Below are 20,924 nucleotides of genomic sequence, written 5' to 3'. Positions count from 1 at the left end.
GTGTGGGGGAAGGATGAGTATGGGAAAACAATGAGGGCATGGGTATTCAGGGAAGGCTCTTTTTAAAAATTATGCAAAGTCATCGTGTCTATAAAATATTTCATAAAATGGACTCTGTCCTTGTAGGCAACTCAAGAATATCAATTATCTCCTATCAAGCTGCAACTCACAAGGTTGCTTTAAGCTCTGAACCTCAGTTAAGACACCAACTTTTTTCCCTAGTCTTCTAACAGAATACTACATTTTGAAAGGATGTTAAGGAGGTAATGAAGGTAGGTGGGGAGAACGACAGATTCTGCATAGCAGAGAAAGAATAAAGTCAGTCAGTGGGAATTAGGGTTTTTTCTAAGAAAATGAAATCATTTTATGAACAGAGTACTGATAGAACTACCCTAGGATGGCCCTAAGAATCAAAAGATTAAAAAGAATCAAATTAAAATAAACTCCAGAAAGAAGTTCAAGAGAAAATAATATTTATAAGGACATTATTCAAAGAAACTTAAAAACAGAAAAGTGGTTTTTAAAAGCAAACATAACGCCTTAGGGGAAAAAAGTAAAACTGGAAGATGCTATGCTGTAGTAACTGTCAAGTCAAGTTCTGTTTGTCACTATTCAGAAGACTTAAGAAAGGAACATTAAGTTCCAAAGGATCTGTTTTCCCCCATTCACTTTCTCTTCTCCAATGCTAGTAGTTTTAAAAATAATCAGCTACTTTACTATTCTGTTGAACTGGGACACCTTTTGCTTAACATTTTATAGTAAGATCACTATAGCTGATTTCAAATTATATCTTCAAACTCTTGTGGGAGAGCGGGGAGACACCATAATATCTAGAGGTTAAGCTTTGTCATTTTTAAACGCCACAAAAATATAAAATATGTACATAACAGAAAGGAAAGCCTAATCCTAGGTAATAAGCTAGTAATAAAACATATGAAATTGGTCTTATCTATACTCAATTATTAAAATAGTACTTTACTCCTGTCAAATGGGTATGAGCACTTTTACAAATGCTATTTTTTTTTCAAACTGTTTTAAGTGGAACTACACAAATAGTTGTCTTTAAACCTTTCCTGTGTGTCTTTATGCAAATCATGGAAAATTAAAAGAAAGAACATTTACAGCAAACATTGGAGAAAAAAGTAGCAAAAACATCAGGAAACAAGTCAACCGGATAATTAAAAAAAGAAAAAAAGAAGGGACGAAGGGATTTGCAATGGGAAGAAAAATATAAACCAAAAAACACTAAAAATATTCGGTTAGCCAAAAAGTTCATTTGGGTTTTTCCATAGGATGTTAGCGAAAAACCCAAACGAATTTTTTTGCCAACCCAGTATTTCATTCTTAAAAAAACAGGAAAGCTAATAGCTTGCTCTATTTTTTCTTTCTTTAATGAATGACTACAGGAAATAAGACAAAACTTAAAAATACCATCTTAATCCATGAATAGAGTATCAGAAACAAAAGGCAACTAATGGTCAAGGGTTAAGAATGTTATATTTTGAGTTCTCAACAGCAAAAAAAGGAAAATGGATTAAGTTTCAAGTCCTTTGTTAATACAAATTAAAAACAGCTGCCACACATAATCCATGGAGAGGAGAATAAGAAAGCAGGAAAGGAAAAAACACTAAGGGACAGCATTTTACTAATGCAAATTACAGTACAATTAACCATGTTAATGTACATATTTAAAAGTTAACAGCAACAACAGAAAAGCAAATAAAGGAGAGGAAATATGAACAAAAGAGGTGCTCATTTAGAGACTTCCCAAGTTAATATTGTGAAGTATACCTTTGAGGGAAATCCACGTTTTCGGCTATATTTCCTATTAGGCCTCAGTTCCCTGTCATTCTGAGGAGGTCTGTCACCTTTCCCTTTTGGACTTGTAACGTCAATGTCTGAAACCTGTTCTTGTGAAGCTGAATTCCCTAGTTTGTCCTCAATGCATGGCCGAATTCTCAGACTAACAGATGCCTCCTTTATTAAATAGTGTAGCACATTAATTTCTTAACACAAACTCCTGTTTAACATATAAGCCAGTCTTGTAAATAAATGTAAAAAATTAAATTACAAGTCCATCTTTTAGAAAATCAATCCACCCTCCCCCAAGTGGCAATAAAACTTTAAATTAGACTTTTAAATTCCTATAGACTAGACTCTGGGCTTATTATAATTAAGTGAATATCATATCCTAGGCAATAAGCTATACAACAATTGCTGAAGCATATTTCAACATTTATTCTGCTATGTTATTAATTAACTTTCAAAATTTCCTGATTTGATGTTATGAAAGAAACTCTCATCATGGGAACACAATATACACTAGCATATAAATTATAATAATCATCTACATCATTTCCCACTCCTCTCCAACAGAATTCCTTTACCGACATGCCCCAACCCTTCCACTTCTGCTGGAATGAAATTTGAGAAAGAAATTATTCCCAGCCCCACTGTAAACAGAAAAACAATTTCCCCACAGTAGAATCCATTCTTCAACAACCATTTGGATCAAGCCCTCTGAGCATCTCCTGGTGAAAATAATGGAGAGAAAAAAAATTCAAATTTCCTCTTCAAATCAGGAAGGGCAAGGAAGAGAAAGGAGGCAGATAGGAAACTATGCAGGTCAATATTAAAAGGAAACAAACCCTCAAATTCCTAATGCTGAATGGTACTTTGGAACATACCTCAGAAACAAAAGATACACGTGGCTATCCTTTCACAAGAAAGGCATTACTGATAACAGGCTTTCAAGTTTACTAATGCATGGTTGTAGGTTCATCTGTTAAAATTAAAATGCTTAAAAGTATACTAGTTTCATACTAACTTCTATGAACTAAGTTTATTTTATAAATCTTTCCTCAAAGTTCTGTAAATTTCTGATTATTTTTCCAAAAGACAGTATTCTGATACATTCCATTTTGCAGAGTCAGAATTTATAGTATTTTTCTCACTGGAATAAATCCCAAAGTAAATGCTACCCTGTCCCATTTTCATCTCAATTTATCAGTTGTCTGGTTTTGCTTCCGTTCTAAGCTAGCCTGAGAAATGAGAATCCTAACAGCCTTAAAATGGTTCCTCAATGGCAAATGAACTTGGAGACTTTTCCAACAGACGACATGCTAAGCAATGACACTGTACTTATAGCTCTTATATCCACAATGAATTTTAACTTTCCCAATGCTTCTTAAAATGAGTAAAGCTGTGCTTAATGAAACAAACTAGAAAAACCAGGTTTCTGCAAATTGAAGATCAGATATTATTAGATTTAATCAACCATTAAAACTATTTTTAATGCTAATAAATAAAACTTTTAAACTTCCATGTTCAAAAAGAATATATACAGCATTAACAATATGAGGGTTTCTTCCCTGAGATAAAGTTTTCATTAAGGAATGCCTACAAAAATATCATCGTGAAAAACGGGGGAAAACTTTATATCTTCATTTCCAGCACTTTAATTACTAAAAAGCCGCTTACCGTGGTATCTGAAGCCTCAGACTGCACATCTATGTTTAGCGATGTGCTCTCAGCTACAGAACCAGATTCCACAGCTGAATCTACAGTCCGAACATCCTCCTCCTCATTTTCTCTAGCCTGAAATATTTTAGCGGTATAAATCATACAACTATTAAAAAGGGCAATAAAATGTTATAATGGATGGCACGATTTTTTGAAAATATATTAACTCCTCTGGGGTGGCATCAGAATGTCATCAGTACGTGTACACTGATATACTACAAAAATAACTCAATACATTATTTAAAGGGTCCAAAACTTACAAGAATTTTTTGGAGAAATTTCATATATGACTTTTCTTGTTCTTTAAGGTGATCTATTAGATGAGTAAGGCGCTCAACATTAGCAGATCTTTCATTTTTCTCTACAAGATCTTCCCGCATGGAACTAGCTTTAGTAATATAGTCACGAATCTGAACAAGCCTGCTTACAATCTGCAAGGGAAATATTTGGGGTGGGGGGGAATTAAAATTATAGATTTTAATTTCAAATAAGCAAAGATACTTCTAGGTTTACTGTGTGAATTCATACATGCAAAAGATCTGAATCAAATTTAGAATTTAATCAAAACAAAACAGGCAATACTAACAATTCCAATTACTGTTAACTTAAAAATTTCAAAATGTGTTTTAGTTTCATTACTTGGGAACTTCATTTTATAAAACTGCATATCAAACTATTATTTATATAAATTTTTCTGCTGTTTATATATTTCTTTATAAAATACATTTTAAAAGATACTTTTGGAAAATATTTTTTTCAAAAAAATTATACAACCATTTAAAAAATTTCTCCAGCAATCTATTCATCACATTGCTCCCAATTGCTCTTCACTAAAAATTAGCAATACAGCATTTGGCAGATGAACAGAAGCCCTAATTTACCTTACTATGCCATTTCTACAATCATTTTGGTAAAAAGAAATTTACACCATTTTGAGTAAATCTGATAGATTAATGAGGAAGGTCAGAGAAGTACTTTAATTCTACCTAACTAAAATTCCTATGTGCATAACCCAATATTTTTTTCAAATCTTAATGAATCTACTTTGAGGTTTATGAAAGCAAAGAGCAAAAGAAAGAAGTTTTATCACCTGGCTGCTCTCCATTGCAGGCTCTCCTCTCCCATCTTCTTCAGAGACTTGACGGTTTTGCAAAAGGTCATTACTTAAAGCAGAAGCAAACAACTCTTTACATTGTGCTGATCCAATCATTTCTCTCTTTTGAGGATTTACAGCAGCATCTTTGCTCTTGTTAGTATTAATCTGCATAGGCAAAAAGTTGAAGGGCTTTCGGTTTTCACTAAGCTGACGTTTGTTGTTAGCAGCTGTTGCTCTACCTTGAGAATCACTTCCAATGCTTCTCTATATATGAAAAAGAAACCAAATCCCACAAACATTAATCTTTCAAAATTAAAAAAAATCCAATGTTCTTAGATTTACCATCAGATATTGATTCACAAGGTGCATATAAACAGATTTGCTGTAAGATTCAAAACAGCTTCAGACGTACAAAATTCTTTTAGTAAAATATCAAAATTCAATGATCACATCCTAGGCCTCATTCTGTCAGAGACAATTCAAATGATGAATAGGAGCAAGACTAGTCTAAATGAAGTAGTAGGATTATGATTCAGATTTATGACTCATATTGCTAGTCATACTTGATCACAGAATATAACATAGGCTTTGGACCCAATGAATCAATGTTAATTAATTAATATGAACATCAAGATGTGTCAGTGTAGGACTTCCTTAGTGGCGCAGTGGTTAAGAATCCACCTGCCAACGCAGGGGACACGGGTTTGATCCCTGGGCCAGGAAGATCCCACATGCCGCAGAGCAACTAAGCCCATGGGCCACAACTTCTGAGCCTGCGCTCTAGAGCCCGCGAGCCATAACTACTGAGCCCGCGCGCCAAAACTACTGAAACTCGCGTGCCTAGAGCCCGCGCTCCTCAACAAGAGAAGCCACCGCAGTGAGAAGCCTGTGCACCACAAGGAAGAGTCCCGCTCGTCACAACCAGAGAAAGACCACACGCAGCAAGGAAGACCCAATGCAGCCAAAAATAAATAAATTAATTAATTAAAAAAAAAAAGATGTGTCAGTGTGAAGCATTGTCTGATAAAGTACTCAACGCAGTGCCCGGCATACAGTAAATGTTCAATAATTAACACATAGATGGCTAAACGATATATGGTCATCACCATCATACCAGACTTGAATCTACCTTTATGCATGTTTGGAAAACTCACCTCTATGAAGTACAGATGTGACAGTAAAATGTTAAGAGTTCATCATCGTTTCTACTTGCTTTGAGTTCTAAACCTGGTTTCAGTGATTATGAATACAAACAACTGAGTTATTCTAAACTTGAGATAACCCAGCACATCCCCCACTTAACCAATGACAACTATTCTAAACTGGATATTCCCTTCTGCTTAACAGCAGTCTTGCTCAGTTACTAGCATGCATAATTTAGTTTCAAAATGAAATCATTTAAGTTAGTCATACAGTGTAATAATAAAGTCCCAAGAGACTTGTCCTCAGCAAGTTTAGAAAGAAGGACTTCATTGCCCTCCAAAGAACACAGTACCATCACAACGGATTAACATTCTTTCCATACGCACAGAAACTAAGAAAAAGGAAAGAAACAGCTCCATTTTATTAAGACAAACTATTTAGTCTACTGCAAATATTTTCCAGTCATAACTTGATTTTTAAAATAATTTACAAACCTGATCTAAATCACTGAAGTTTATCCGCTGTTTAAGTTTCTCTAATTCTGCCTGCTCAGGAACAGACATCTGCGTCATGTATCTACTATGCGGAAACGTATGTGGAGTCTTCGTTCTTCGCCTCCCAACTCCTGGCGATGACTCCGGAGAAATATCATTAGTTACCCTTTTATCACTTTCTACACCAAACTTTTTCTTATTCTTTTCTGATGATCTATTTGCCTTCTTCTGTTGGCCACCCCAATCCTTTAAAAAAAATTACAGGCAAAGGTTAATCTGGCCTCTATCAAATCAGGAAAATATTTTGGTATGCTTAAAAATTTTCGGTCTTAAAATTTTAAATGACAAACATTTTTCACATAAATACATAGTCTTAGAGACAATTATTTACTTGTACTAACCCATTTTCCCTCCACTACACCTAGCCTAAATTTCAAACTGTGTTGAAATTATAATTATTCAGAAAATAATTACTTTCCTGTCATAGGTCATTAACAAATACAAATACCCAAACTCCAAACCTAGCGTCAGTCTGAATATTTTCAAAGGCGTTTTTAAAAATGGTTCCTTACTATTTATAAACTGAATAGTGAAATAAATTATATATACCTTTACTGGCCTCCTTTAAAGTCAGTATATATAGGTAGACAGATCTGGAATCAACCTGTGTTCTAAAGCAATTACTGCTATAGGAAGAAACGCCCCACTGTGTGACCCTAGGCAATTTACTGAACTTCCCAAGATCTCAGTTTCCTAATCTCTAAAATAGTGTCACCTTTAAAACACGATTAAAAATAACATACATAGGGCTTCCTTGGTGGCGCAGTGGTTGAGAGTCCGCCTGCCAAGGCAGGGGACACGGGTTCGTACCCCAATCCAGGAAAGATCCCACATGCCGCGGAGCGGCTGGGCCCATGAGCCATGGCCGCTGAGCCTGCACGTCTGGAGCCTGTGCTCCGCAACAGGAGGGGCCACAACAGTGAGAGGCCCGCGTACCGCAAAAAAAAATAATAATAATAAAATAAAATAAAATAACATACATAAGGGGAGGGTGGGACAAACTGGGAGATTAGGTTTGACATAAATACACTACCATGTGTAAAACAGATAGCTAGTGGGAACCTGCTGTATAGCACAGGGAGCTCAACTCGGTGCTCTGTGACAACCTAGATGGGTGGGATGGGGGCGGAGGAGGGAGGTCCAAGAGGGAGGGGATATAGGTATACATATAGCTGATTCACTTCACTGTACAACAGAAACTAATACAACATTGTAAAGCAATTATACTTCAATAAAAAAAATTTTTTAAAGAAAAAAAACATACATAAAACAGCTAGCACAGTGCCTAGCATATAGTAAGCAATAAATATAACTATTATTATTTTCTATAGGCAACACTGTACTACATGATAAGGTCTGATATGAAATGACAAAAAATGCTTAATATTTTAACTAGAAAACATTTTTATTTACTTAGCTATACTCACATAACGCATTCAACAAAAATGCTATAAATTCGCATTCAACAAAAATGCTATAAATTCCCACTTTATCCATATTGGAAGAGTCTTTTAGTTTTACTTTAGTAAAATCTTTTGGGATAGTTTTCTCTTTTATAATAAAACTCCTTTCTCTACAAACTGTCCCTCCACCCCAAACCATGTGTGGGTGTTGCTGCCAACCTCTTGTTCTACTTACCCCACCCAATCCTGGCCATAGATGACTGGAAAAGAGATGCATATCTAATCCAAATTGGGATAATCATATGTTAAAATTTCAAATTGGAACTAAGAGATAACTAGTCAGTATATAATTGCAGCCATAGCTGAAAACTTTAGAATGAAGGGGCAGCCATAGTATAGCACGTGGACCAGAGAGGAGAGAAAACTGGTCTGTGAAGAAAGTTGTGTTAAGCAGAGGCACACAGAAGCAAAGAGCGTAATGAAAAAGTAATTCTTGACAACTTTCTGGTTGCTTTTTCTAGACCCTTCCTAAAACCCAGCTATATTCCTTTAAGTTGTTTTCCATAAAACATCTTGATATCCTTGTAATAAATCTCCTTTTTGGCTTAAGCTAACTCAAGTTGATATGTTACCTACAAACAAAAATGTCTTCAAGTAATATAACAAATAGCCCAGGGTCATTTAATATCTTGGACAGCAAGAAAAAATGTGTTTTCAAAGAGTTTCAGTGAATATGACTTCGCTAAGTCAGGGGAAAGTTGCATTCTAACATTAGCAGCCAATGACACACCATCAGTAGTAAGATATCCTACCATGTTGTTGAGTCGGTCATCAACAGCCTCATTGCTCCAGTTTGGTAAATCCTGATCGTTCATGCCTTCTTCAAAAGGACCCCCTCCTGTGGCCATACTGGCTTTTATAATTAATGTTCTGCAAAACAAGTGAAAACTAACTTTCCTAACACATAAAAACAAATTGTAAATTTAAGTAATTCTATGAAGCTTAGCAATATAAAAGACTATCAGAAAAGTTGATTTTATGAAATAAAAGAGGCACTGTCAACTACACATCACAGACAAACTGATTTAGCTGCCACAGGCATAGTACGATTAGTATGCATTAAGTAGCCAAAGTGATGGGGAGGGGAAGGAAAAATCTCAGAATATCCACTGTGTCAGCTGGCTTGCATGCTTTAAGGTTATTCAATTTAATTTATTCAACACAATCCTAACAGGTAATCAGGTAGGAAAAAGTTATTAACAGCTAGAACCAAAACTGCTCTTTGAAAAGAAACTAATACCCCCAAAGACCTGGGCATTTGTTTTGTGTCAAAGATTCAAAGAAGGTAGAATGGCTCTGCATGGAACATGAAGAAAGGTCTGGTCTGAATGGAAAGGTAATGGTAAGCAAGATGAAAAGAAAGCAGCAAGAGAGAAACAGGACCAGGTAGGTGAAATGGCCGATAAAAACCAAGAATACAGTGGCTAAAAACATTTAAACATAGCGATGTCTCCTGCCCTATTTTAAATTTATTTATTTATTTATTTATTTATTTATTTATTTATTTATTTAGGGCTGTGTTGGGTCTTCGTTGCTGCCTGTGGGCTTTCTCTAGTTGCGGCGAGCAGGGGGCTACTCTTCGTTGAGGTGCACGGGCTTCTCACTGTGGTGGCATCTCTCATTGCGGAGCACGGGCTCTATGAGCGCAGGCTTCAGTAGTTCTGGCACGCAGGCTTCAGTAGTTGTGGCACACAGGCTTCACTAGTTGTGGCTCGCGGACTCTAGAGCGCAAGCTCAACAGCTGTGGCGCATGGGCTTAGCTACCCCACGGCATGTAGGATCTCCCCAGATCAGGGATCAAACCTGTGTACCCTGCATTGGTAGGCGGATTCTTAACCACTGTGCCACCATGGAAGTCCCCCTACTGCCCTATTTTAAATTGTATTACTGCTACCTCATAGTTTTCCCTAGATCTTGATATAGTCTACTAAAGTCACAAATTCTCCCCACTAAAAAAAAGTGGGGATTTTGTGAAAATCAAGGAAGGTACTAAATTTCACACCTGGGTCAAAGAGCTGAGAAATGGGAGAAGCAATAGTACAAGCAAAGGTTCAGAAGCATAGATGATCATGAGAAAATAAGATTTCTACATGATCTTGTGGAGGACTTTGTATTTCCACTGGGTGTGGAACTGCTCGGGTTGGAGGGGGACTGAGTGAAAGAAGAGACAGTGAGATAAACTTTATCTGTAACTCAAGGGGCAGGGTAAGCCATTAGACATCAGGATTATAATAGGTTTTTCAGTTTACTAACATTAACATGCAAAGAAGTCAGATAATTTTGTCAAGGTCATTCAGCTAAAAATATCATAAAAGAATATAAATCCAAGTTGCTTTGATTCTAAGATCCTGACTTCTCCCACTCACTAGAGTATAATATTAAAAGGATTTTAACCATCCATGACAAAGCAGGATTTATCCCATGGGGATTTGAATGCTAGGATATATATTAGAATAATACGTTACATTAAACAGGTTAAATATTATCATCTCAAAATAAAAAGTGATAAAATTCAACACTTAATTTGAAAAAAACCTTAAAAAGTACAAATATATTGGTACTTCCTTACAGGTATGTGTATTTTTATGCTGTTTATTTCAATAGCATTTATTACTTTAAAAAAAAATTTATTGAGGTATAGTTGACATACAATATCATATAATTTTCAGGTGTAAAACACAGAGATTCATAATTTTTAAAGCTTATACTCAATGAGCATAAGTTACTTTAAAAATTTTCTAAAGAGTTGAAAAGAAGTATATTTTAAACCAATAGCCAATGATCTTAAAATAAGATATGAAGAATATTCCTATTAAAAGACCAAAATGGGGCTTTCCTGGCGGTCCAGTGGCTAGGACTTCGCCTTCCAAGGCAGGGGGGTGGGGTGGGGTGCAGGCTGGATCCCTGGTCGGGGAGCTACAGTCCCACATGCCTCTTGGCCAGAGGACCAAAACATAAAACAGAAGCAACACTGTAACAAATTAAATAAAGACTTCAAAAATGGTCCACATCAAAAAAAAAACTTTAAAAACAATTTTAAAATAAAAGACCAAAACACATATTAGTTATTTAGCATTGTTTTGAAATTGTTTCTACAAAATAGAAAAATATGAAACAAATATTAATACTGAAAAGAGAAAAGGTGGTATTCTTAAAGAACATTAATTTTAAAAACCTAGAGAACTTCAAAATATCACAAATAACCAGTTAGAAATATACTGGGTGGAAATGATATCACTTATAACAGTGGCAAAAAAAATAAAATTATCTAGGAATAATATAATTTTGCCCTATGTAAAGAATAATTATTTTTTAATTGAAGTACAGCTGATTTACAATGTTGTGCTAATTTCTGCTGTACAGCAGAGTGATTCAGTTAAACATATATAAGAAGCACTATTAAACTCCATAAAACAACATAACGGAAAATGTGAATAAGCAGAAAAACTATGTCCCCTAATGAAAAGGCTAAATATTATAAACATAATACCATTTTTTCTAAATGTATAAACTCAATTAAATACCAAGAAAAATCCCACTGGAATTCTTCTTGGAATTTGACAGAATGATTCTAAAAACCATCTGGAAGAATAAACAAGTAGTTGGAAAAAAAATTATCTGAAAAATAAAGCAAGAGTTGCAAGAGAGGTCAAGAGAGTAGAAAACTAGTCCCAAGATACTCAACCACGTTAAGTATCTATATGGCTATATTAGTACCGCCCAAGAAGAAAATCCTCAAATACACCCAATTCAAAAAATTTAATGACAAAAATTAATTATAGCTAACATCTATTTTGTTCACTATATGCCAAGCACCATGCTAAATATTTTATATGCGATTATCATTTAATCTTCACAACAATTGTGTGGTACTGGATTATTCAGTGGTTGGGACAATTTGCTAACCATGTTGAAAAAAGTTTATTTAGAGCTTTAACAGGCTTCCTAAACTAGGATGCTTCATCTTAAACACAAACAGAAAAATGATTTGAGCGACTATTTTCTCAGTTCTCCCAAGGATGGTACATACCCAGTACCATTCCAGACACACAGAAGGGGAATTAATTCACAGTAAAAAAAAAAACAGATGCCTTAGAGCATTAGAGCTTAATTCCCTCCCAATTGAAAAAGACTGCCTTATATCATAACACCAATATACTATCTAGTAGATTAAAAATAGAAAAATAAGATGAAAGAATCAAATAACAGACAAGAAAAAAGAACAGACTTTAAAAATAGAGATTTTACTTATTTGGAATGCAGAAATAAAAGGACTATGTTCAACCGATTTGATTCATATACAAGTGAATCCCAAGTACACTGAGAATAAATAGTAAATGACAAATTGAGAAAAAAAAATCTGAAAGAAACAGGAAGTATATAGTTAGTATCTTTACTATATTAAAAAATGCTTGCATGAAAGCACTTTTTGGTTGCAGGGGTAGAATGTGATTTTTGCTCTTTTCTGTCTTATATATTTTCAGCAATAGTTTACATCATTTTTTATACTAGAAATATATTTAAGAACTTTGCAAAATAACTGATACTCATAAAGAGGTATGCCCAGTGAACTGAAATGACTCACTTAAATGAAACATTTTACAAGTACCTTTTTCTAGATGTACTAATATAATCTGTAATGTTAAAGAACAGGAGCTCAAAAAAATACATAAGCAGTACAGGTGATAATGATACTTAACATTACTAAAAGCAAGTTATCTTAAAATGGAAATTAGAACAGAAAATTATTAAAATACTTAAGAAAAACTCTTACCAATTTTTTTGGTAAAAGAGTATGTTACATTTTCTTTTTCTTTTTTTTTTTTTAATACTTATTTATTTTATTATTTATTTTGGCTGTGCCGGGTCTTAGTTGCAGCATGTGGGCTCTTAGCTGTGGCATGTGGGATCTAGTTCCCTGACCAGGGATCAAACCCAGGCCACTGCATTGAGAATGCAGAGTCTTACGCACTGGACCACCAGGGAAATTCCGTTTTCTTCTTTTTTTAATAGAGTATGTTACATTTTCTATCAGTTGAGTAATAAGGTAAGTTTACTTTTTTTTTTTTTTTGATGTTGGGGGTAGGAGTTTATTAATTAATTTATTTATTTTTGCTGTGTTGGGTCTTCGTTTCTGTGTGAGGGCCCTCTCTAGTTGTGGCAAGCGGAGGCCACTCTTCATTGCGGTGCACAGGCCTCTCACTATCGCGGCCTCTCTTGTTGCGGAGCACAGGCTCCAGACGTGCAGGCTCAGCAGTTGTGGCTCACGAGCCTAGTTGCTCCGCGGCATATGGGATCTTCCCAGACCAGGGCTCGAACCCGTGTCCCCTGCATTAGCAGGCTGATTCTCAACCACTGCGCCACCAGGGAAGCCCGTAAGTTTACTTTAAGATAAATTATTAAGACTATATTCAGAGATGTTTTATACTCATTTTTTATTATGATGAATTCCCCCTAAAATGAAGAGCTTTTTCTAAGGATCTATTTATAGGCTAATGACTTTGAACACGTTCATAAGTTTCTAAAACATGGTTCAAAAGGCATACTCCTATAGAAGTAAAATTATCAGTATGAAGCTAAAGAAATAATTGCATGTGAGTCAATTCTCAGTGTATTAACATTCAGCTGATTTCTCTACGGGAGTAGCTATCTCGCCGTACAAAAGGGAGAAAACAAAGGCAAGTCATTTCTTTTTTATGTCAACCTCTCTAACCACCTCAAAGTCACCATTAAAACTACAGGTCTCTCTCTACCTTCTAAATTTTATTCCGTAAACACATTAATATAATTATTTATATAGTTTTTTTATTATTTTATGATGATTATAAACTATTACTTGTATAGAAAGACTTCCAATAATCAAAAAACTAGGTATGTAGAGAAGAGGACCAATGCAAGAAAAATTTTTATGGCAGGATCAATAGAACTTGGTGATTGTAATGATGTGGGAGATGAGGCAGGGAGGAAGGAGTTAAAGGATGACTCCCAGATTTCTAGCTTGAACAACGGGTACAGGATGATACATTCAAAGTAATTTGAAAAGAAACAAGTTTCTGTTGAGAGAAGATGAGTTCAGTTTTAGAAATATTTGAGATGCTTACTGTCCACCAAATTAAATGTCTAGTGGGCAAATACCTCTCAGAAGTGAAATCTAGGCTAGAGAGATTTGCAAATCATCAACTCATAAAAGAACTTAAAGTGGAAAAGAAGGTTCAGGGAGAAGATGAAGAGTAAGAGAAGAAGACTGAACCTTGAAAGACACTGATATTTAAGAGAGAAAGGAAAAGAACACTAAGAAGGTACAGAAAGACAGGAGGAAAACCAGAAGAATGTGCTAGAAAGGGGGAGAAGTATATACAGAAGGAGGGTATGATAAGAATGCCAGATGTTACTCTGTCATATAAGGAAAGCAGTGAGAAGTGTACACTTGGATTTAGCAACAAGGGGGTTACTGACAACCTTGGTAAGAATCAATTCCATAACAAATGCATTTATTGATGGGAAAGGGAAAAAATAAAGGAAGTGATGAGGTGATTTTTTTCAAGGAATCAGTCTGTGAAGGAAAGCAGGTGGAGATGGTCAAGAATAAAGTTTCCTTAAAAGGAAGGTATCTTGAGCACGTTTAAAATTTGTCGGGATAGACCTCACAGAGGGAGATAATGAAGATGCAAATGACAAAGGAGATAAATTGTGTGGTCTCTGAAAAACCAGGAGCAGCTGGGATCCAGCGTGTAAGAAAAATGATTAGCTTCAGATAGGCAAAGGAACACCTCTTTCACTGAGACAAAAGAAAAGCAAGTAAGGATACAATTGGATACAGGCTGGTTAGCAGATTTGGTGGTAGGAAGCTGAGAGAGTTTGTTAAGTGAGGTGAAGTAAAAACGACTGCTCATTAAATGTGCAAGGGTAACATGACAGTGTCTTGAGAGACCGGGGAAGAGTGACCGTGGGCAGCACTAAGGACTCAGATGAGAGCGGTAACATTCCCTGACATCACTAATGTATCACTAATCTGCAGTGTGAATTTTTTTCCCCCAGAAGTGCTCAGCAGCCTTGGTATAAACACTCCATTGAATCCATCCAAGGTTGGGATTTTGCCAGGCAGGTTTAATAGAAAGACAATGAGATGGAAAAGTTGAAGCCATTGGAAGATAACTAGTACAAGTGATGGATGACAGTATGTGAAGCTGAATGGGGATAAGAGTAAAATTCTTCTACTTCAAACAAGCACTTCTACACATCCTATGACCTACTAAACTAAGTTGAAACTATTATTTATAGGTTTCATTTTGCTATTTTTGACAGCCTTATTTGGTTCCCCTATCTTATAAGGATATGAAATGCAAAAATACCATGGCAGGGCTTCCCTGGTGGCGCAGTGGTTGAGGGTCCGCCTGCCGATGCAGGGGACACGGGTTCGTGCCCCGGTCCGGGAGGATCCCACATGCCGCGGAGCGGCTGGGCCCGTGAGCCATGGCTGCTGAGCCTGCGTGTCCGGAGCCTGTGCTCCACAATGGGAGAGGCCACAACAGTGAGAGGCCCGCGTATCTCAAACAAACAAACAAACAAAACAAAAAAACAAAAAATACCATGGCAATTTATAAGCTACTTTCAGTGACTGATCCTTCTGAAGAAAATCCTGTTGTAGGATTCTTACTATAGAGAAGTATTATATATATCTAAGTAGAATATCACAGTATTAATTACCATGAAAATACCAATGGTTAACTAAAGTTACCTTTGAAATAAAAATACAAAGAAGAAATTAATCAAGAGAAGAAAAAAGATTATTTTTCCTAAAATCTTTAAACTTCAGATACTATTTCTCAAATGGTATTAAATTACTCATAACTGTCTTTGGAAATACTTTACTTCTCATCTGACAGCTGTAAATCAAAGTTTTAGAAATACTCATCCAAATAAAATAATGTAGAAACTACAGGTTTTTTTCTAAATATTTACTTAGAGTCACAAAATAACCAAAGCTGGTACTTTATGTTATCTGCACAAGTTTTCTAAAGGTTGCATTATTTGGAATATTTCTCTTACTAATTATATAAAGGAAATACCCAGTATACTGTTTTGAAAGTCTTTAATACAGTGCACAAGCATACTAAGCACTTTTAATGGAAACTGAGAAGAAAATGCATAAGTTTCTGGCATTATGTGATTGTTTAGTTTCATTTGAGGAATTTCTCAATTTCTTCTCTGTACCTAAAAACCATACAGATCTTTTCCTTGGTTCTTTCAATTTGACACTTCCTAAAAATTTCAATAATTTTCTAGAACTTAAGCTATCGCTCTATAGTTACCCTCTTTAAATTAAAAAAATATAAAAACTCTTAAGGTATTGGGGGGAGGAGAATGAATAGACTGCAACAATAGACTGCAATATATAACACTCCGTTTGAATTAACAAAAATTTGATTAGACCTATGTACCAAGTGTTGCACTGTGTCTATCTTACGGTACAGTTACTCTGTAGAGCATTTCCACACCAAGAAAATTTAATATATCCTTGCTCTCTACAAAAGCAAATGAGAGCCCTGAGGTCAATTAAATTCTGCTTGCTAAAACCGCTCCCTCTCTACAATTTATATTCAAATCGGTCACTTCCTTGTCACTGATTACATATAACTCCCTGGGTACATCTAGATGCCCTGCTATAACCAATCCCAATCTTCACTGCCACTCCATTCCATACTCATTACTGGTAACAGCTCTTCCTATGATCCCTTTCCACTGGACCATTCCACACAAACTCCCTACACATCCTCTATCTGTTCCCAAATATTCCTCCTACTTCTTAATAAAGTCCCAAGCCACTCTAAAAGCACTATTTCCTTAGAAATCCTTTCTAAAAGAAGATGCTACTCTTCCTAGTCTTTTAGATTCATGGGGGAAAGGATACCAATTGCAGACCATTCTTATTTAACAATGCTTAACCTTCCTCTTTCGAACAAATTAACCACCAAAAATACCCCTCTCCCTATCTTGGGTACCATTTCCTACTGTCCATCCCAAGACAGTCTTACACTTTTCCTGGTAACAACAGGCTCATGGTTTCACTCTCCACTTCATTCTCTGCTTTCATAACCTGAACATTTGTAACCATTTTTCTAAACTCTGACCTCAGTTCCAACATCCATCTCCTCTATTCCAATACTATCTCTACTCTGAAGAGATAATTTGTTCAAGATCCTGAACTTCTGAAATCCCTCCTTGTGAACCTAAGACCTTGCATTCTACTTCTCTCACTTGCTCATGGCCCTCCTGAATACTTCCAGCCCCTTGATCATTTCTCTCCCCAGGAATCCATTAAACCCTCACTTCCTTATTCAACCCCAAATACAAACCCAAGTAAGCCATTCCAAAAATGACTTGTTAGCATCCTCGGCCTACTCAGCTATTTGCCCATTTTATGAACTCAATTCTGGATAAACCTCATTACCTAATCTCTTTGCTTCTACTCTCAAACTCAAAGGTAAGGTCAGTCAAATAGTTATAAAATGCCAATGACTGTGTCCACTATTAAGGTGTATTATACCATACTACACACTCACACTTGCAAAATGTAGGTTTACTCACTGAGGTAAGGAACTTTATCTGTTTTGCTCACTGCCACATCTCTAGTACTTTATAGCCATTAAGTCGCACATTGTAGGCACTGAATTAAATTTGTAAGATGAATGTACTGCTATGTACCCCCTTCTGGCTTCTTAATAAATTCCGTAGTGTGATTATTCCAAACACTTTCTATTTTTTCCAAATCTCACATACACTTGCCTCCTTTACAAACAAATGGCCAAATCTCCTACTGAGAAAACGAAGGTCTTTTAAAATGAGTTTAACTCAAGAGCCCTATATTTTTATTCTATTTTATCCATCTTCTCTAATGTGTTAAAAGGAGAATTATTTTATGACTGATTTTATAACTGCTTTTATTTTACCAAATGCCTATTTCACACTCCAGTGTTAAGAACTCTAATCCACAAACTCACATTTGACTTTTCCTGAGTTCCACTTTTCTTGTTTTATTCTGTTATACTCTTTCAATTAAAAGAAAAAAATACCAAGAATTATAATTAAGATATAAATCAATGGCCAATCTATATTTTCTCATGATAGCCTATTTCATAAGGGAGCTGAAGATTTGTCTGCTTTCCTAGAAAGCAAGGATATAGTAAACATATTTTGAAAATTGTCTGTCTTAAAATTTTAACAATAGAATTAAATTTTCTGAGACGTTTTTTAAAAAGAGTAATTATTGTTGAAATGCTTCTAACAAAAATTTCTTCTAATCCTCATCCTTTGGTCATTTAATTTCTGAATGGTCCTTGGCAAACAATTACTTAACTTTCCCTCAATGAACTTACATTGACTTTTTTCTGCTGGTCAGAGAATATCTTTACATAACCAGCATTTGACAATGCACTGTGCATACAAACTAATGTTTAAGGTAATTTTAGACAGCTAAAAAAAAACAACAAACCAAAACAACCTCCATCAATAGTATATATAATAAGCTCAAAAAGTAGAGAAGTTTGTGAATAAAAAATAAAACAGCTAATTAATAGAAAAGTTGTACAAGATGACTTAAGATTAAATGAATTCAGAACAAGAGGCTATCCAAATAGTTGTTACAGGACACATTCAAACTGAAATGGGCTGAAGAAGAAATTCTGCGAAGACAAAGACATTTAAAAAGGTATTGCATAAACTATTCTAGTATTTAATAATTAGGAATGACATGCCTCTTTTCAAACAAAAGTATGAAGGCAGACCAAAGTGGCATGCCAAAAGCAGGGCAAACAGGGCAGTAAACCTAGATCGTTTGTTTACTACATGCACTGGTATTTTATAATTCAGTCTGCATCATAAGGTCTTCTTCAACTATAATACAAAGGCCAATAACATATATAATGATGTCAAATTACCTGTTTAGAAACTAGTTTTTGCAGCTCAGAAACGGTTCATTTCCTGTTTCACACTTCAAAACTGTTGTCTGCTTATGATTTTAAAAAAAATCACTTCAGTAAATTACACTATTGAAGTACAGCATAACAAATACTGACTATATTTATAACGTAAAGTATGTTCAGAAAAATCAACAGAAAAGGAAAAATCCAATTTATCACTATTTTTAAATCATCTTACTTTCATCTTTTAGGAAAACAATGTGGTACACAGGTTTAAATCCTCCAAGCTTGTAAGACCCTACCAAACAACAGTGTGATACCTTAATACCTATTTTGGAATATAATGTAATCATCATGTAAAAAATCCCTGCCCAAGTTTACTCTTCAGATTGATCAAGTCATTAACTTCCTGTCACTCAAAACTTCCAGAACTTTGCAGACCCGTTGATGAGGAAAAAGTTTCTTTATTTAAAAGCTGGCTACTTCATGAAAAAATAGCCCTGTAACTACATAAACACAAGGTTTACTTTCAGCCCAAAAACTCAGAATTATAATGGTTTCCAGTGGCTGTAACTGGGAAGGTGATAGGGAAAGAAAGGAGCAGGTGCACCGAAGCTTGACAACACCCACTCCAGTAACCAGAGAATAGTAGAAGGCGGAGTCTGGAAAGCAGCGATGGGGCGGGGGTGAAAGGGGCGCCCAGAAAGCCCGCTTCTTCCGGCGCAAGACACGATCCGTCACCCGTAGAGCCCACGACACAGATCTCCAATCGGTCAAAAAAACTTTTTTCTTCTTTCAGATAGGGCGAGCTCTTGAGGAGTGAGCCGCGGGATGAAAAGTTTGGGCGACCCGCCTCCCTAGCGGGGCCTACTACGTAATCCCCAAACCCCCGTTTCTGCAAAGCAAGCGATGTTCCCCGAATCCCATTTGGCATTGTTTTTCCCCACCCTGGGCCCATCCAAACTGGACCAGCAGTAAGGGATGGCGAAAGGGCGCAACGGCAGAGGCGAGGGAAGAGCTCTGAAATGAACGTTCCCCTCGCAAGTAGAAACCCCAAAGCCAGGAACGCCTCCCGCGGCCCTTCCGCTCTAAGAACACCCGAGACAGCTGAAGTCCCGCTACCCACAGCCCAACCCCGAAGTCGCGTCGCTCCTCACCGGCCCTTCTCCACCCCAAATTCTGGACCTCGAGAGCCCCACCAGAAGAGAATTTGGGGGTAGGGTGGGAGAGGCGCAGTGACGAAGACTACGGCCACTAAAGCCCCTTACTATGGAAAACTAGACCCCCTGCCCCTGGCAACCAAACCGTAACCCCCCTCCGCTTCCTCCACTCGCAAGGGACATTCCTGGAGCTCCCGAGTCGCAGGGCGGCCTGCTCCCCAGGACCAAAAAGAGAGAGGGGCGGGGAGGCAAGAAGGGGGGTTCTGCGGCCGCCAAGATGCGTCCCTTGAGGCTCACCCCGAGATAGCGTCGGTCGGTCCGGGGGAGGGGGCGGAATGCCTGCCCAGGGGACGGGAAGCAAGCAGCAAAAAAACCCCAGGAGCCCAGACAGAGGCGTGGGCCCGAGACCAGGCCCTACGGAGTCAAGTGTCCCAGGGCCGTTGCTCTCCCGCCCCTACGCCGCGCTGCCCTCGGTTGCCAAGGGCTGGGGACGCTCAGGCATTACCTGTAAACGAAGCAGCCGCTCCCGCCAAGGGCGGAGTAACGGCCAGCCCCCACGAACCGCCACCGGCGGCGGGCCTCCCTTAGAGACCGCAGCAGGGAGAGTCCCCAAGTTTCCTGGCTGCTGAGGGCCCAATGGCCGCCTTTTCTACATCACCTACTCGGCTCCAACCGTCGCAGCCACCGCCATCTTAGGCTCTCATTGTGGTGGGAGAAGAGGGGCGGGGGGACTGCAGAGGGGGCAACGCGCCGCGAGACATGCGCCGTCTCCTCGGCAACGGCCGCGCGGGGGCGAAATTCGCCTGGGCGGGAGCCGCAGTGCGAACGGCGCTCTAGACTGGCGTCATGTGACCGGCGGGAGTCTGCGCTGTCACCTCTGGCTCCGGAGCCGGCTGCTGATTACACAAACGAACCACCAGGAACTACATATCCCAGAATGCCAACTGGCGCTCGGGTTATACGCGCCCGCACGTTCGCCACGAGGGAAATGACTACAAATCCCAGCATGCTGTGCGCTTCCGGCTCCTCCAACGAGGAGGTCGAGGCCTGTGCGGAAGCGGATGGAG

At 37.4% G+C, this 20,924-nt stretch overlaps 1 protein-coding gene across 21 annotated transcripts in view; it reads right to left on the bottom strand.

Moving 5' to 3' along the window:
* The window catches only part of PCM1 (pericentriolar material 1), a 90,146-nt gene extending 69,456 nt beyond the window's left edge, over nt 1-20,690 (bottom strand). For 13 of the 21 annotated variants that reach the window (XM_081220965.1, XM_081220979.1, XM_081220966.1 and 10 more), the window contains exons 1-6: nt 20,363-20,690; nt 8,531-8,648; nt 6,256-6,501; nt 4,613-4,882; nt 3,783-3,953; nt 3,481-3,597 (exon numbers count right to left, since the gene is read on the bottom strand). In XM_081220965.1, coding sequence (XP_081077091.1) covers nt 3,481-3,597; nt 3,783-3,953; nt 4,613-4,882; nt 6,256-6,501; nt 8,531-8,626 — 900 coding nt within the window. In that variant the 5' untranslated portion in view covers nt 8,627-8,648; nt 20,363-20,690. The remainder of the gene's footprint in view (nt 1-3,480; nt 3,598-3,782; nt 3,954-4,612; nt 4,883-6,255; nt 6,502-8,530; nt 8,649-20,362) is intronic. The other 8 variants (XM_081220984.1, XM_081220967.1, XM_081220971.1 and 5 more) reach the window with 2 other exon arrangements.
* Between the last annotated feature and the right edge of the window lie 234 nt (nt 20,691-20,924).

Source organism: Mesoplodon bidens (genome assembly GCF_964165515.1).
Source record: "Mesoplodon bidens genome assembly, chromosome: 20".
Lineage (NCBI taxonomy): Eukaryota > Metazoa > Chordata > Mammalia > Artiodactyla > Ziphiidae > Mesoplodon > Mesoplodon bidens.
Note: the sequence above shows the minus strand (reverse complement) of the source record. Positions and strands in the feature narration are given on the sequence as shown.